Source organism: Aquarana catesbeiana, linkage group LG02 (genome assembly GCF_042186555.1).
Source record: "Aquarana catesbeiana isolate 2022-GZ linkage group LG02, ASM4218655v1, whole genome shotgun sequence".
NCBI lineage: Eukaryota > Metazoa > Chordata > Amphibia > Anura > Ranidae > Aquarana > Aquarana catesbeiana.
Window position 1 is genome coordinate 580,345,426 of NC_133325.1, and position 17,604 is coordinate 580,363,029.

Consider the following 17,604-nt stretch of genomic DNA (forward strand, 5'->3'; position numbering starts at 1 on the left):
CTATCCGGCTCTAAAACTTTTGAGCCATACGTGGATCAAAATTTGTCTGGTTCAGGAGAGCTTTACCAATGAGTGGTATGGGCAGGGTGGTTGTACAGAAGTCAAACTACTGATCAACTTCAATATAAGCGGCTTGTTATAGCGGCTTCAGTGTGTTCTGACAGGGTCGTCTCCCTGCTGTCGGAATACAAAGGCTTAGCGGGGAGGATTCACCCAATCCACCTTGAAATTTGTAGATGGGGGGGGGGGGGGGGGGTCAAAATCATATATGGGCTGCCCTACCAGCTCTTTATATGTATAATTTATATTCCACATGGCAATTTTTAAGTGTACCTTTATTCTTTTTTTTTTTTTTTGGATGGTTTTGCATTTTATTACAATTTTATAAAAGCATATTCAGTGGTATTACTCAATTTTTAGATATTTCAGCACAATAAAAAAAAAAATTACATTTTTAATTACCCCCAGATAAATATGACAGTGGTTATTTGACTGACTACAGATTAGGCAGTCTGCTAGAAAATGAGGTTCTATTTTCCTGACTTTTTTTTTTTTTCTCTTTTTGGTTTGACCAAATCCATTCACTGGTTTTCTCTTTATCAGCTGCCACTTGTCAGTCTTTATTAGCTATGATTGAGATCACTAAAGATTCTGTCAGAAAACCATTGAGGAAGTTGCAGTGCTGTTGTGCAAGTTATTAATAAATAGGCCCCTATACTGGTAATGGAAAAGGATGTTCACCGTAGTGTCATCTCATTGGTTCACATAATCTCTTTGCATTTGAGGTTGAGGTAACGGAAGTTTAATCAGACTCTTTAAGTATCACAAGCTGCTTTCAGTTTCTGCAGTAAGAAGTTGAGAAGACTATAAGATTGTCAAGAAAGTCTTCCTTTTTCGTACTTACCGTCCTTCTCGATGTGGGCATTGGGCCCATGGAGAAGGAGGTTAAGATCCCCGGATTTTTGACGTTCCTTTCTATCTGGATACAAAAAAAAACCAGGGACAAATCGCGATGTCCTCCACTACCAGATACAGACCAGCAGGCCAATGAGGTTAGTAGCAGGACTTTTGCTATGTAGCATCACCACATCATCAAGACTTGGTCTGCAAAAGTAGACTAAAAAAATGATAGAATTTATCATAAATATGGAAAGCTATCTATTTTGTTGCTGTATGGTACTGGTTGATGTTTTTACCACTTCCTGTGTTTTTGAGAAGGGGTGTGTAATGCTTAAATTTACTTTTAAAATGTTTCCGTGTGGTGCACAGATGTGGTGTTTTCTATATGACTTAAAATGCTGCTATTAGATTTAAGGAAAGCGGATAAAAATGCTTATTTCTCCAAACTTTGCATTTTTAAATATACTCCTAACACACAAATTATTACATGTCTATTTTTTGTAAAAAAAAATTGACATGTACAGTAAAATTCAGTTATCTATTTAAAATTTTCCATATGTATAATAGATGACATGCTAGGAAGGTGTGCTTGCGGCATATCACAAACTAATACCTAGCAAGCTTAAAGTGATTGTAAAGGGAAAAAATGTTATTAAAAAAAAAAAAAATAACAAACATGTTAGACTTATCTGCTCTGTATAGGAGGTTTTGCACAGAACAACCCGATCCTCCTCTTCTCGGGTCCCCTGCTGGTGCTCTGAGCCCCTCTCCCTTGTCCGGTGCCCCCATAACAAGCCGCTTGCTGTGGGGGCACTCGTGCATGCTCGCTCCCAAGCTGTCTCTTTGCGTCCATAAGCTCAGCCCCGCTCCCGCCTCGCTGGCTGTGATTGACAGCAGCGGGAGCCAATGGCTCCCACTGCTGCAGCTCAGCCATTCACTGGGGAGAGACCCAGGAGAGCCTCAGGTCTTCTGCACATCGCTGGATCGAGATCTGGCTTGGGTAAGTATTAGGGGGGCTGAGGGGGGAGCTGCACACTAAAGGTTTTTTACCTTCAGGTATAGAATGCATGAAGGTAAAAAAACCTTCAGCCTTTACAACCACTTTAATTACTAGACAGTTTATTAAGTGTGTAAAGGTGGTGAGGTAAAGTCAGGGCCAGTTTATAATTCGACAGTTGCATTCGTTTTTATAACATTTTAAATGCACATGCTAAAGCTTATTCAGTTGGCGCCCATTCCCAGGCAGCACTTTTTTTTTTTGGGACCTTGGACCAGTACCTTTCCCGTTTTTTATAAAGGTTTTATTGCAGGTTTTCACCCTTACTAAAGTAACTTTTATTTATTTTTTGCAGGATGAGATGGTGGTAAAGGAAATCGCTATTACTCACCATGTCAAAGAAGGCTCTGAGAAGGCCGATCAGTCACACTTTGTCCTCTTGAAAGTACTTGGACAAGGTTCCTTTGGAAAGGTAAGTGTAGTCAAATATAATTTGCTGCTATTGGGGTTATTTATTAAATGCTCAGTTAAAGCAGTATTAAACCCAAAAACAAACATTTATTATATTACAGCTTACCAATTACTGGATGTGATAGCAGTATTCGTTTCCTTTCCTTTTGTAAGATTTCTTTCTTTTATTTTCATCTGATGATCCAGCCAGTAAGGCTGTTTTTCAAAAGCCCAAAATCTCCAGCAGAATGTGTCAATTTACATGGATGAGACAAACAACTTAAAGAGGAAGTAAACACTGATGGGTTTTACTTCCTCTTTTTCTCCTTGCAAATTAAAAGCATAATGGGCTAGTATGCATCGCATACTAGCCCATTATGTGACACCTGCAAACAAAGCCCGCACTATACGCTGTGCAGGCTGCTTCCATCTTCACCCCTCTTCCTTCCGTGGCAGCGGACTCAGGCTCTGAGACTGGCCGAAACCACGTGACTTCGGAGCCGTCAGTCACGGCACTTGCCAGTGAAGAAATGGCACAGAGGTCCGTTTCTTCACAGCGCATGCGCAGATGATGACGACATCGGTGCACTACAAGGGAAATATCTTCTTAACGGCGCACGTTTAGGAGATATTGCCACTACCTAATAGGTAAGCCTTATTCTAGGCTTACCCAGGGGCGTTGCTAGGTGCCAAAAAGACCAGGGGCTTCAGCCCGAAGTCAGAGCCGGCATCGGGGGGAATGGGGATGGGGCGGTGGGGTTATATGGAGGGGGGCGTTACCTACCTGACACACACTGACCTACCTCACTGACATACACTGACCTACATGACATGCCTGACATGTACTAACCTACCTGACACACACTGATCAATCTACCTGACCCAAACTGACCTGCCTATCTGACCTACAATGACCTACCTGGCTGACATGCACTGACCTACCTGGCTGACATGCACTGACCTACCTGGCTGACATGCACTGACCTCCCTGGCTGACATGCACTGACCTCCCTGGCTGACATGCACTGACCTCCCTGGCTGACATGCACTGACCTCCCTGGCTGACATGCACTGACCTCCCTGGCTGACATGCACTGACCTCCCTGGCTGACATGCACTGACCTCCCTGGCTGACATGCACTGACCTCCCTGGCTGACACGCACTGACCAACCTACCTGACATACACTGACCTACATGACATGCCTGACACGTACTAACCTACCTGACACACACTGACCTACCTGGCTGACACGCACTGACCTACCTACCTGACATGCGCTGACCTACCTACCTGACATGCGCTGACCTACCTACCTGACATGCGCTGACCTACATGACATGCCTGACACGTACTAACCTACCTGACATGCGCTGACCTACCTGACATGCACTGACCTACATGACATGCCTGACACGTACTAACCTACCTGACATACACTGGCCTACCTGACATGCACTGACCTACCTGGCTGACATGCACTGACCTACCTGGCTGACATGCACTGACCTACCTGGCTGACATGCACTGACCTACCTGGCTGACATGCACTGACCTACATGACATGCCTGACACGTACTGACCTACCTGGCTGACATGCGCTGACCTACCTGGCTGACATGCGCTGACCTACCTGGCTGACATGCGCTGACCTACCTACCTGACACACACACACACTGACCAACCTACCTGATATACACTGACCTGCCTGACATGTACTAACCTACCTGATACACACTGACCCACCTGATACACACTGACCCACCTGACACACACTGACCTACCTACCTGACACACACTGACCTACCTACCTGACACGCGCTGACCTACCTACCTGACACGCGCTGACCTACCTACCTGACACGCGCTGACCTACCTACCTGACACGCGCTGACCTACCTACCTGACACGCGCTGACCTACCTACCTGACACGCGCTGACCTACCTACCTGACACGCGCTGACCTACCTACCTGACACGCGCTGACCTACCTACCTGACACGCGCTGACCTACCTACCTGACACGCGCTGACCTACCTACCTGACACGCGCTGACCTACCTACCTGACACGCGCTGACCTACCTACCTGACACGCGCTGACCTACCTACCTGACACGCGCTGACCTACCTACCTGACACGCGCTGACCTACCTACCTGACACGCGCTGACCTACCTGGCTGACACGCGCTGACCAACCTACCTGACACGCGCTGACCTACCTACCTGACACGCGCTGACCTACCTGGCTGACACGCGCTGACCTCCCTACCTACCTGACACGCGCTGACCTCCCTACCTACCTGACACGCGCTGACCTCCCTACCTACCTGACACGCGCTGACCTCCCTACCTACCTGACACGCGCTGACCTCCCTACCTACCTGACACGCGCTGACCTCCCTACCTACCTCCTCCCTACCTACCTGACACGCGCTGACCTCCCTACCTACCTGACACGCGCTGACCTCCCTACCTACCTGACACGCGCTGACCTACCTGCCCTTGCCCCCTTAAGCCTAAGTTTATTTAAAATTAGCCACTGTGTGCCATCAATTGCAGCCACTGTGCCCCATCGAGAGAGAGAGAAAGAGAGAAACACAGAGAGATATGCACACCTTAATCTTCGTTCTGTGACTGTCCCTGTCACAGCCACCATGGCCTCCAGCGTGACTTCTCCTGACCTCCTGCTGCGTACCTCAGGCCGGGCGGCATATTACTCCGCTTGTCAGTCATGCAGTGGGCGGCGCCGCAAAATGTTGAATCACACAGGTAAACGGCCGCTGCCGCCGCTGCTTTCTGGCTGACCTATTTTCTCTCCCTTTCTCCGGCGATCAGACACTCGAGGCTATTGGCCCCACATTCGGGGCTCCAGCCTCAATAGTCCTGGCTTAACGACGCCTATGGGCTTACCTACAGGTAAAAGTCACACAAAAGGGTTTACAACCACTTTAACACTGGCAGGGTTGATCAAAGTAAAAGTTTGCCTTTACAGAAAATCTGTAAGGTGAACTTACACTGGACCCTGCCCCATCATACCCGGTCCTCGCAAACCTGGAGTCGGGCAATTGTCCTTTCTGACAGATCGTATCGCCGCTTTACGAGTCAGGAGATTTGAAATCCCTGCGGCTTTTTCTCTCTTAGCCCGCGCTGACCAGATAGGCTATGCAGGTTCTGATTGGTCAGCGCCACCCATGTGACGACGCCAACCAATTAGAATGCTCCTAAATGTACCTCCTGACGAGGTACATTTAGGATATTAAGCCGAGGGATTTCTTGTAGACATTCACAGTCCCAGTGGATAGATCAAACAGCCATGAAGCTATTTTTTATGAATGAACAATCAGCGCTGTCGGGGTTGGTGCCGTGTGTGTGGACACACGTCACCTAGTCATTTCTAATAATAAAATATATTACTGCCATGGCTGTGACTATTTAAAAGCAGGCGGCGCTGAATTATCTGTTGTGAATGGCACCGCTAGTCTCTAGAGTGACAACACTGCTGCCAGAAACCAGTGCTGTCACTCTCAATTCCTGCTCTAGCTCTGTGGTCAGAAGGTAACAGGGCCAAGTGCTATATGCACTTCATCCCCTGAGGGATTAAGGAGGATCTCCAGGATCCTTCAGTAAAAAAAATAAGTCAGCAGCTGCAAATACTGTAGCTGCTGACTTTTAATATTAGGACCACCTGTCCAAGCATCCAGCAATTCTTCAGTCGACTTTTGGATGCTGGCGCCGCCATCCTGACTAAGGGAAACTGGCAGTGATGCTTTAAAGGTATTACGTGCCCGTTTCTCCCCCTCAAAACCCCCCCTAAATACTTACCCGAGTGTACTCATCTGCAGGTCTTCCCTCCTCTCTCACAGGCTTGGCAGATTGGAGCCCTTGGCTCCTGCTACTGTCAGTCAAATCCAGAAAGCAGACAGCGGCAGGTGGGGGCCGAGCCCAGCTGTGTTTGCCAATGGACGCACACGGCCCAGTTCAAAATTGAGCCTGCACATGTGCCACCATAGAAAGCAGCTTCCTATGGTGGCACACATTGAAGAGGAGGAGCACAAGAGGATGTTCCAGGCTGCTCTGTGCAATATTATTGCACAGAGCAGGTAAGTATAACGTTTTTTTATTTTTAAAATAAATTTAAAAAAAGTTACTACCACTTTATTAGCTTGGTGATTCATATGTACTTGAAATAAATATAATAATAATAAGTACTAGTTCACACCAGACGCAGTTCCGTTCAGTTCTGTGCGCTTTTTTTTCTGCACAAAATGCATGCACAGTGTTTCCTATGTATTCCAATGGCTCTGGTTCACACCATGCAGTCATTTTCCGATCAGTTTCTGCACCGCAAACTGACCGGAAACTGACTGCATGGTGTGAACTAGAGCCATTGGAATACATGGTAAACACTGTGCATGCATTTTTAGTGCAGAAAAAAGCACACGGAACTGCATCTGGTGTGAACTAGCACTTAAGATATTTTTGTGGAATGAGACGTTTACTTCCCTTAAGGAGTTCATTCTCTCATAAAAAAATAAAATGTATCATATATCCTATATATATATCATCAACTTGGAGTAGCAAGTATCAGTGATGAAATCACTATTCATTGCAATGCACCCACAGTTATAACCTTAATATTGTTTACAGAACCCTTCCATAGAGAAAACTGGTTTAGGATGTGTAACACGTGTGTTACCCATGTGCCCAGGGCACATTTCTGCATTCATAACTCACACGGGTTATCTTATTGTACCACTCCTATCGAAACCTGCTTGACAAATATCCTGTGTCCTTCCAAGTGATAACGTTGTATTTTAGCATCACTGATACCTGTAAAGTAACGATATATCCCTATATTTTAAAGTAGACCTAGCATCCAATATATTTTTATTATGTAGTTCATGCTAAGTTTAAAAGTAGCCCTTGCAGGTACAGTATTTGAATCTCAGCAATCGCAGTACTATTCCTGGCAATAGTTTCATCATACTTTCTTCCCAAAAGGCCATCACTGTCTTTGTTCGGATATATAACATTGTCAACATCAACTTCCTGGACTAAACTCTTTCCCTAGATAACACAGTAAAGTTAAAGGAAAGTATATCTAAGCCAAACACAATAATTTAATATATTGCTCCAGTTTTGAGATGTGGTGGCTACTGTAAGTTTCAGGCCAAGATTATTTTCAGCAAGTACAGGAAAATACCTGCTGATCTTGCCAGAAATGTATCATCCTTTTTCACCTGTGAGCAAAATATTCTCTTCCTTTTTTTAAGGAAAAATATCCTTTTCTAATCCCCCCCCCCCCTCCTTCTAGTAGAGGTTGATGGAGGAAGACTCACTTAAAGTCCAGCCTGGATGACAACCATGGCTCCCACCATAGATGCAGTAGAGTGACTTGGTGTAGCCACTCTAGAACAGGAAGTGTGTTATTCGCAGGATTACCAGGTGAAAATAAACAAAAGCCTTAAAAAAGAAAACGAATTTTACTCTGCAGATTTGCAGTCGGGTGGACGCCATCGGATGCGGATTCTCATCCTTATTCTGCTGCCACCCTCCCTCTAGAGTATGTTCTTTTGTTCTGGATGTTGTTTGTTTTTTTTTTTTTTTTTTCTTTGTCCATAGAAGTGCTATCCTTTTTTCTGGAGACCATAGGATTGCTTACGCTATTCCTACAGGCGCTACTTGTCTGTTATCCATTTTGCCATGTATATGTGTTGATCCCACTAGGTATTTATCCTTAAACCTTACTTACCATGGCTTCAGAAATAAAAATACTATCCTCTAATTTCAGGGGGCTCTGCTCCCCAAAGAAGTGGGGCCGGCTTTGGCAGGCATTGCGACACCTGTGCCCAGACATCTCGCTGTTGCCGAAAACGCACTTCATTACCAAATCTACCCCTCGCTTGCCCCTTACAGTGTACTCTCAATGGTACCATAATGTTTCCCTAAGGCAAGGGGGGGGGGGGTCTCTCTAGCCATCTAAAAATCCTGCCTGTTCTCTCTGTTATCTATACAAAATGACCCTGAGGGCCATTTCCTTTTTATTAAGGGACTAATACATTGTAAAAAAAAATACTTTTGCAGGAACCTACGCCCCAAGCTCCCGGACTGTTAATTTTCTATCTGCTACTCCTAAGCAATTTACAGAGTTCAATAAAGGTTTGGTTGTATTGGGGGGGGGTGGGGGGATTTCAATGTTACCCTCGACCCTGATCTGGACACCTCCTCAGGTAAAACACCCCTCTCTTACCGAGCTCTGAAACATGTTAAAAAAAATATATATATATTTTGTAAAATTAACATTGAATGGACAGCTAGAGTCACAAACCCCCGAGTTAGAGGAACTGCAGTCTGCTCACATAATTTGTAATAAAAACATCTTTGCCATTCTGAAGCTTCTCTCCAACCACTTTGCATATTTTATATATTCTGTGATTCTGTACTTGCCAAATATGCTGCAGAAATCTCTCTCCACTGAGTCTGGCTACATCCATTTTAACTGTGGGCAGCTGAAGCTGCTGCCTCTTCGCTTCCTGGGTTTACACAGACACACCTCCAGCTCTGCAGCTCTCATTGGCCCTCTTATGACTCACCCCCCTCCATTCCTGGCAAACTCTCATGAGAGTGAGGGAGATATCTGTGCATGATGTCATAAGCCTAGGCTTTTTATCAGACAAGAGGGAGGAAGTGGGCTATATAAGGTATTTACTGGCAGGAAAAAATGTTTTACTATACAGGGACAGAGGATTTAAAAAAATGAAAAGATGAAAAAAATTACTGAAGTTCCGCTTTAAAGACTTTAGGTATTACTCCAAGACTTTCAATACTCATATCTTGATATCATTCTCATTGACCAATTTTTTTTTTTGAGTAACGTCTCATCTTCCATAGAATCTATAATGATCTCTGACCACTCTCTGGTGATGCTGTCCATCTGCCTACCAGACTGAGCAGGTATGGAGAAACTCTTAGATGACCCAACTACTCTAGAGATGGTATCCCACTCTCCACAGTTTTACTTTGAAACCAATTCATCTGGTGCACAAGGAGGATTTAATTGGTATTGCTGAATCTTGGCTTCATTCTTTACATGACTCGGCTATTAATATTTCTGGCTATGCTTTTTCAGAAAGACAGGGTAAAACTGAGGGGTGGTGGTGTCTTTCTCTATGTGAGAAGTGATCTCAAAGTGAGTGTGAAAGAGGACTTAGTTGATGGAAAGTGCGATGAATCTGAAGCATTATATGTGGAAATCTACATGGATGTGCGTACTACAAAGGTTATCATTGGAGTTTGTTATAGACCTCCCAGTGTTGAGGAGGTGGATACTCAACTCCTTGCACAGATAGAAAGGTTTGCAAGGGCTGGGACAGTGATGATAAAGGGGGATTTTACCTACCCGGAAATTGACTGGAGTAACAGGACTGCTGGAACAGTTAAAGGGCAAACATTTATAAACCTATTGCAAGACAATTTTATGGTCCAGTTTATTGAGGGCCCGACTAGGAATGATGCTCTTCTGGACCTGGTAATCTCAAACCTTGCAGAGCTTATTACCAATATTTATATAAAGTAACATCTGGGTAGCAATGAACCTATCATGATTTCATTTATTGTTAGCTGTAAGCAACAAACACATACGGGAAATATTAAAGCACTTCACTTTAAGAGAGCAAATTTTCAAAGGATAAGGGCTGCTCTCCAAGACTTAGACTGGGAGGGAATATTGACATTGATTAACACATAACAGAAATGGGAATTCTTCAAAAAGACTGTATGCGAACTCACTGCAAAGTATACTCCCAAGGGCAATAGGTTTTATTTTTAGCATTCTAACCTTTATGTGGCTCATGGCCAAAGTTAAAAAAGCTATAAATAATAAGAAAAGTGCTTTTAAAAAATAATAAAAATGAAGGAACACTATCATCGTTTAAATGTTACAAAGAACATAACCGAATATGTAAAAAAAAAAAAAAAAATCAAGGATGCAAAAATTCATAACGAAGAACAGATTGCAAAAGATAGGACAAACCCCAAAACACCTTCTTCAACTATATTAATAGTAAAAAGGTCAGGTCTGAGCATGTAGACCCTTTATAAAATAATCGGGAGGGTGACTGGGGACAAAGAGAAGGCAAATTTATTAAATACTTTCTTCAACTCTGTGTATACAAAGGAGCTGGGGGAACTCAAGCCCATAATGAGCATGGTATTGCACAGCTCCAAATGATCCACAATGTCTCAAAAGTGATATGGTCCAAAGATATTTAGACACAATAAAGGTGGATAAAGCACCTCAACCAGATGGCATCCACCCATGGATCCTGAAAGAATTGAGCTCTGTCATTTCAAAGCCATTTTCTCATTTTTATAGATTCTTTAATGAATGGAATCATGCCACTGGATTGGCGTAGGGCCAATGTGGTGCCTATATTTAAAAAGGGATCAAAGTCTTTACCAAGTAACTATAGACTTGTTAGTTTAACTTCTGTAGTTGGGACAATACTGGGGAGTTTAACCACTTCAGCCCCGGAAGAATGACCAGGCCATTTTTTGCGATGCGGCACTGCGTCGCTTTAACTGACAATTGCGCGGTCGTGCGATGCTGTACCCAAACAAAATTGACATCCTTTTTTTCCCACAAACAGAGCTTTCTTTTGGTGCTATTTGATCATCTCTGTGGTTTTTATTTTTTGTGCTGTAAACAAAAAAAAGCGACAATTTTGAAAAAACACAATGTTTTGTACTTTTTGCTGTAATAGCCCAATTTTTTTTTTTTTTTTTAAAAGCAAATTTTTTCCTCAGTTTAGGCCGATATGTATTCTTCATGTTTTTGGTAACAAAAATTGCAAAAAGCGTATATTGGTTTGCGCAAAAGTTTTATATTGGTTTGCGCAAGTTATAGCATTTACAAAATAGGGGATAGATTTATGGCATTTTTATTATTATTATTTTTTACTAGTAATGGCGGCGATCTGCGATTTTTATCGGGACTGCGACATGGCGGACATATCGGACACTTTTGACACATTTTTGGGACCATTGGCATTTATACAGCGATCAGTGCTGTGTAAATGTCACTGGCAGGGAAGGGGTTAACACTAAGGGGTGATCAAGGGGTTAACTGTGTTCCCTATGTGTGTGTGTTCTAACTGTGGGGGATGGGACTGACTATAGGAGATGGGAGATCGTGGTTCCCAGCTCGTAGGAACTCACAATCGCTCTCTCCTCACAGAACTGGGATGTGTGTTTATACACACACACACACACGTCCCTGTTCTGCCTCTCGTGCCCGCGACCACCGGTCACGAGCATCGGCACCCCTGGACCGACGTACAGCTATGATGGTTCGCGGGATCGTGCCGATCTTCCGCAGTATAATGACGGCGGCTGGTCGGCAAGTGGTTAATAAAAGACCACATACAGACATACCCCGCTTTAAGTACACTCACTTTACGTACAGTCGCAAATACGGACATAACTGCGAGTGTACGTAAATGACCTCGCAAGTGCAGATATCCCGTGCAGCCGCAGTATGGCCTGGAGAAGACTGAGCTGCTGCCTGGAGTTGTCGCCAGTGAAGAGGCAGAGTTGCCCGCCAGCCAGCCCAGAGTTGCCCCCTAAACATAAGTGGATTACTGTACAGTACTATAAACTTCACTCCCTGACCCCCTCCACTATAGGCCCTGATCCCCCCCCCCCCCCCCACTACAGCCCCTGACACCCCAGAAGTGAAAAAGATATTGCTTCTCTTTAAGTACATCTTCATTTTACATACATGCTCTGGTCCCATTGTGTACTTAAAAGTGGGGTATGCCTGTAGATGAGTTCTTGCTGGAAAAAAATATTTTAAGCAACAGACAGCATGGATTCATAAAAGACAGAAGTTGTCAAACAAACCTGATTTCTTTTTATGGGGAGGCAAGTAAAACCTTGGACAGAGGGATGGCTGTGGATGTAGTATACTTGGATTTCGCAAAAGCATTTGACACAGTTCCCCACACACAACTAATGTGTAAGGTAAAGTCTACAGGCTTGGAAAGATCAATTTGTAAATGGATTGAAAACTGGCTAAAAGACAGAATTCAGTGATGGTTAATGATTCTAATGCCCTGTACACACGGTCGGACTTTGTTCGGACATTCCGACAACAAAATCCTAGGATTTTTTCCGACGGATGTTGGCTCAAACTTGTCTTGCATACACACGGTCACACAAAGTTGTCAGAAAATCCGATCGTTCTAAACGCGGTGACGTAAAACACGTACGTCGGGACTATAAACGGGGCAGTGGCCAATAGCTTTCATCTCTTTATTTATTCTGAGCATGCGTGGCACTTTGTGCATCGGATTTGTGTACACACGATCGGAATTTCCGACAACGGATTTTGTTGTCGGAAAATTTTATATCCTGCTCTCAAACTTTGTGTGTCGGAAAATCCGATGGAAAATGTGTGATGGAGCCTTCACACGGTTGGAATTTCCGACAACAAGGTCGTATCACACATTTTCCGACGGAAAATCCAACCGTGTGTACGGGGTATTACTCTGAGTGGTGTACCCCAAGGTTCAGCGTTGGGACCCTTACTTTTTAATATCTTTATAAATGATATAGGGTTGGGGTTTAAAAGTACCATTTCTGTCTTTGCAGATGACACCAAGCTATGCAGTGGAATAACATCCTTACAGGAGGTCTCCAACTTACAAGCCAACCTCAATGAACTGTTTAACCACTTCCGGACCGCTGCACGCCGAAGTACGTCCAAACTTTGCTGGCGGATATCATTGTTATGGCAGCAGATAGCTGCCATAACCCCATTATCCCCGTTTTCGTGCGGCGGTTGGCTTTCTGATAAAAGTGGTCCCTGCGGCGGATTAGTCGCGAGATTACTTTTATCGGTGGCGGGAGAGGGCCCCCCCTCCTGCCACGATCCAGTGCCCTCCGCCGCTTACCGGAGCCGTCGGTAGTGACGGAGGCAATCGCGTCCGTCTCCCTTCTGTGCCTGGAGACGAGTGAGGCTAAGGATGGCGCCCACTCGTCTCCATGACACTGCTGGGCGGAGGCGACGTCAAAACGTCACTTCCGCCCACGCCTCTTAAAGGCATATTTTTTTCAATGTCATTTTTTTAAATGACTTTTTTTTTTTTATTGCATTTTAGTGTAAATATGAGATCTGAGGTCTTTTTGACCCCAGATCTCATATTTAAGAGGACCTGTCATGCTTTTTTCTATTACAAGGGATGTTTACATTCCTTGTAATAGGAATAAAAGTGACACAATTTTTTTTTTTTTAAAAATCCCCCGTCCCGACGAGCTCGCGTGCAGAAGCGAACGCATACGTGAGTAGCGCCCGCATATGAAAACGGTGGTCAAACCACACATGTGAGGTATCGCCGCGACCGGTAGAGCGAGAGCAATAATTCTAGTCCTAGACCTCCTCTGTAACGCAAAGCATGCAACCTGTAGATTTTTTTTAAACGTCGCCTATGGAGATTTTTGAGGGTAAAAGTTTGACGCCATTCCACGAGCGGGCGCAATTTTGAAGCGTGACATGTTGGGTATCAATTTACTTGGCGTAACATTATATTTCACAATATAAAAAAACATTGGGCTAACTTTACTGTTGTCTTATTTTTTTATTCAAAAAAAGTGAATTTTTTCCAAAAAAAGTGCGCTTATAAGACCGCTGCTCAAATACGGTGCAAAAAAAAGTATTGCAACGACCTCCATTTTATTCTCTAGAGTATTAGAAAAAAAAACACATATAATGTTTGGGGGTTCTAAGTAATTTTCTACCAAAAAACCTGTTTTAAACATGTAAACACCTAAAATCCAAAACGAGGCTGGTCCTTAAGTGGTTAACCACTTAAGGACTGGAAGGATTTACCTCCTTAATGACAGGCCATTTTTTGTGATACGGCACTGCGTCGCTATAACTGACAATTGTGTGAACGTGCGATGCTGTACCCAAACAAAATTGACGTCCTTTTTTTTCCCACTAATAGAGCATTATTAGAGCAGGTATTTGATCACCTCTGTTTTTTTTTATTTTTTGTGCTATAAACAAAGAGCGACAGTTTTGAGAAAAAATTACTTTTATACTTTTGCTATAATAAATATCCCCAAAAAATCTATAAAAAATACAAATTTCTCCCTCAGTTTAGGTAAATATGTATTCTTCTACATATTTTTAATAAAAGAGATCACAATAAGCGTATATTGATTGGTTTGTACAAAAGTTATAGTGTCTACAAAGAAGGGGCTAGATTTCTGGCATTTTTGTTATTTATTTTTTTACTAGTAATGACGGCGATCAGCTTTTTATTTTTTTAAATTTTTTTTCAGGATTGCGGCGGACAGATTGGACACTTTTGCCTCTTTTTTTTTTTTTTTTTTTGGGACCAGTAAAATTTATACAGCAATCAATGCTATAAAAATGCACTGATTACTGTATAAATGTCATTGGCAGGGAAGGGGTTAACACCAGGGGTGATCAAAGGGTTAAATGTGTTCCCTGGGAGGTGTTTCTAACTGATGGGGGCTGGGTTGACTGGAGGAGGAGAGAGATCGCTGTTCCTAATCACTAGGAATAGACAATGACTCTCAGCTCCCCTCAGAACGATGATCAGCCGTGTTTACATAGGCAGAACCCCATTCTGCCTCTGTGTGGAGCAATCGCGGGTGGCTGGCGGACATCGCACCCAGGCCATGCGCCTGCTATATTAAACAAAGCAACGTACAATGACGCTGATTAGCGTAATAAAGACAACCTGCCGCAGTACAACTTAATTGGGCAAATGAGGTTTAATGTTGATAAATGTAAAGTTATGCACTTGGGGGCTAAGAATATGCATGCATCATACATACTAGGGGGAGTACAACTGGTGGAATCCATAGTGGAGAAGGATCTGGGGGTTATATTATATGTTCTATCATAAGCTTAATAACAGCATGCAATGTCAAGCTGTGGTTTCCAAAGTGAGCAAAGTCTTTTCTTGTATTGAGAGGTATGGACTCCAGAGAGAGAGAGATATCATTTTGCCCCTGTACAAATCATTAGTAAGACCTCATCTGGAATATGCAATTGTTTTTAGGCACCAGTTATCAAAAATGATATCAGGGAACTGGAGACAGTACAGAGAAGGGCAACCAAACTGATAAGAGGCATGGAGGAACTCCACTGAGGAAAGATTAGAGGAACTGAATTTATTCTCTCTTGAGAAGAGGAGATTAAGGGGGGATATGATCAACATGTATAAATACATAAGGGGTCCATATAGTGAACTTTGTGTTGAGTTATTCACTTTAAAGCGATTGTTAAGCCATGCAACAATCCCCTCTGCTATGTTTAATAATGTCCCCAGTGCATTTTCTTTTTTTTATAACTGCCGCTGTGTACCTGGTTTCAGAGCGCCAATCGGTGCTCACATGACCGGCTGCCTCTCTCGAACTGACAGCAAAGCGGGCGGGGCTAAGGACCCCTTGCTGAGGTCAGCCAGAAGGAGCGAGGTGGTCTGTCACGTAAGTGCCGATCGGTGCTCTGAAATCCGGTATACAGCGGCAGTTTTTTTAAAACCTAAATGCACTGGGGACATTATTTAACATAGCAGAGGGGATTGCTGAAAGGTTGTTATAAAAGCAGTAGGATGGGAGGATCGTGGAGTGTACAGAGCTGACAGGGAGGGGGAAGGAAGACACAGGAGAGCTACAGATGGCAGCGGATGATGGAGGCACATAAACTGACCACTGTGAAACTGTGGTCCGTTTACAGGGGGGGAGGGAATAGCCAGGCAGGATCTGCCAGATATTTCAGGTTATACAGGGGGCCAAATTACACCGCGCAAGCACTGTGCTGTACAACATGGTTTAAGGGAACAGGATACAGTTATTCTCTATCATTATTAATTTTTTAGGGTAACAAACACTTTAAGGTCATAACAGAGGACAAGGGGGCACCCTTTACGTCTAGAGGAAAAGAGATTTCATCTCCAAATACGGAAAGGTTTCTTTACAGAAAGAGCTGTGAAAATGTGGAATAGACTCCCTCCAGAGGTGGTTCTGGCAAGCTCAGAAGATTGCTTTAAAAAAGGCCTGGATTCTTTCCTAAATAAAAATTATACTGGATACTAACTTTTATAGGTAAAGTTGATCCAGGGAATATTCGATTTGCCTCTCGGGGGATCAGGAAGGAATTTTTCCCCCTGCTGTAGCAAATTGGAGCATGCTCTGCTGGGCTTTTTTGCCTTCCTCTGGATCAACTGTGGGTATATGGGATTGTATGGTTGTGTTTTTTTTTTTTTTTTAATTGGTTGAACTGGATGGAGAGATGCTTAGTCCACAAGTCCATCTCAATTCTTAGACCGTAGAGCTAGGGACAAGCTTAGATTTTACGCCCACCAGTTTTGAGCATGGGAACAAATGTGGCTGCCTCCTGGCTAGGATGTTAAGCATTAGGCTTTATGCCATGTTCAAAGTTTGACAAAATAACGGTGTTGTCAAAGCCAGGCAAAGACCCCCAGTCCCAGTGCTGTGCCAATTATAGGCTCATTTTATTATTGAATTCGGACACTAAGATATTGGCAAAATTGTTGACTGTTCGCCTTCAGGACCACGTTACAGCATATATATATATATATATATATATATATATATATATATATATATATATATATATATATATATATATATATATATATATATATATATATATTTATATATATATATATTTATGAATCTGCTAGGCTGCAGCCTCCCCTAAGGAGCCCTAAAAGAGCTCAAATAGTGTGAGATATATATATATATCACTTTTCAGTTCAGCGCCCCCAACTCATATATATATATATATATATATATATATATATATATATATGAGTTGGGGGCGCTGAACTGAAAAGTGATCTAGTAAATCACCCTTGACTCAGGGCAGTGCTGGGCCCAATGTACAGTAGGAGATGTAATGCCCAGATAGTATAGTCCCTGGCTTCATGACCACCATGAAACCTGTCTGGTCTGGATGAACAAGAGCTGTAATATGAAATTTATATACGAGTTGGGGGTGAGTGGCGCTGCCTATGAACTGAAAAGTGAACTAGTAAATCACCCTTCCCAGGTGAACCTGCACTGTGGTGAGATGTCACAAATCTAGAATAGTGTTCGTTGTGTACTCAAACTCCACCTATGGTAATTATTTGGAACTTATGGTATCCTTGGTGAAATACCATTGTGCATTTATCAATTTCCCAATTGCTGCACGTAG

General features: G+C 43.4%; 1 protein-coding gene across 4 annotated transcripts in view; it reads left to right on the forward strand.

The window, feature by feature from the left end:
- Positions 1–17,604, forward strand: part of RPS6KA1 (ribosomal protein S6 kinase A1) — a 295,808-nt gene that overhangs the window by 189,772 nt on the left and 88,432 nt on the right. For 3 of the 4 annotated variants that reach the window (XM_073616152.1, XM_073616150.1, XM_073616153.1), the window contains one exon: positions 2,253–2,369. In XM_073616152.1, coding sequence (XP_073472253.1) covers positions 2,253–2,369 — 117 coding nt within the window. Of the gene's footprint in view, positions 1–822; positions 1,053–2,252; positions 2,370–17,604 lie in introns of those variants that run through there. The other variant, XM_073616149.1, reaches the window with a different exon arrangement.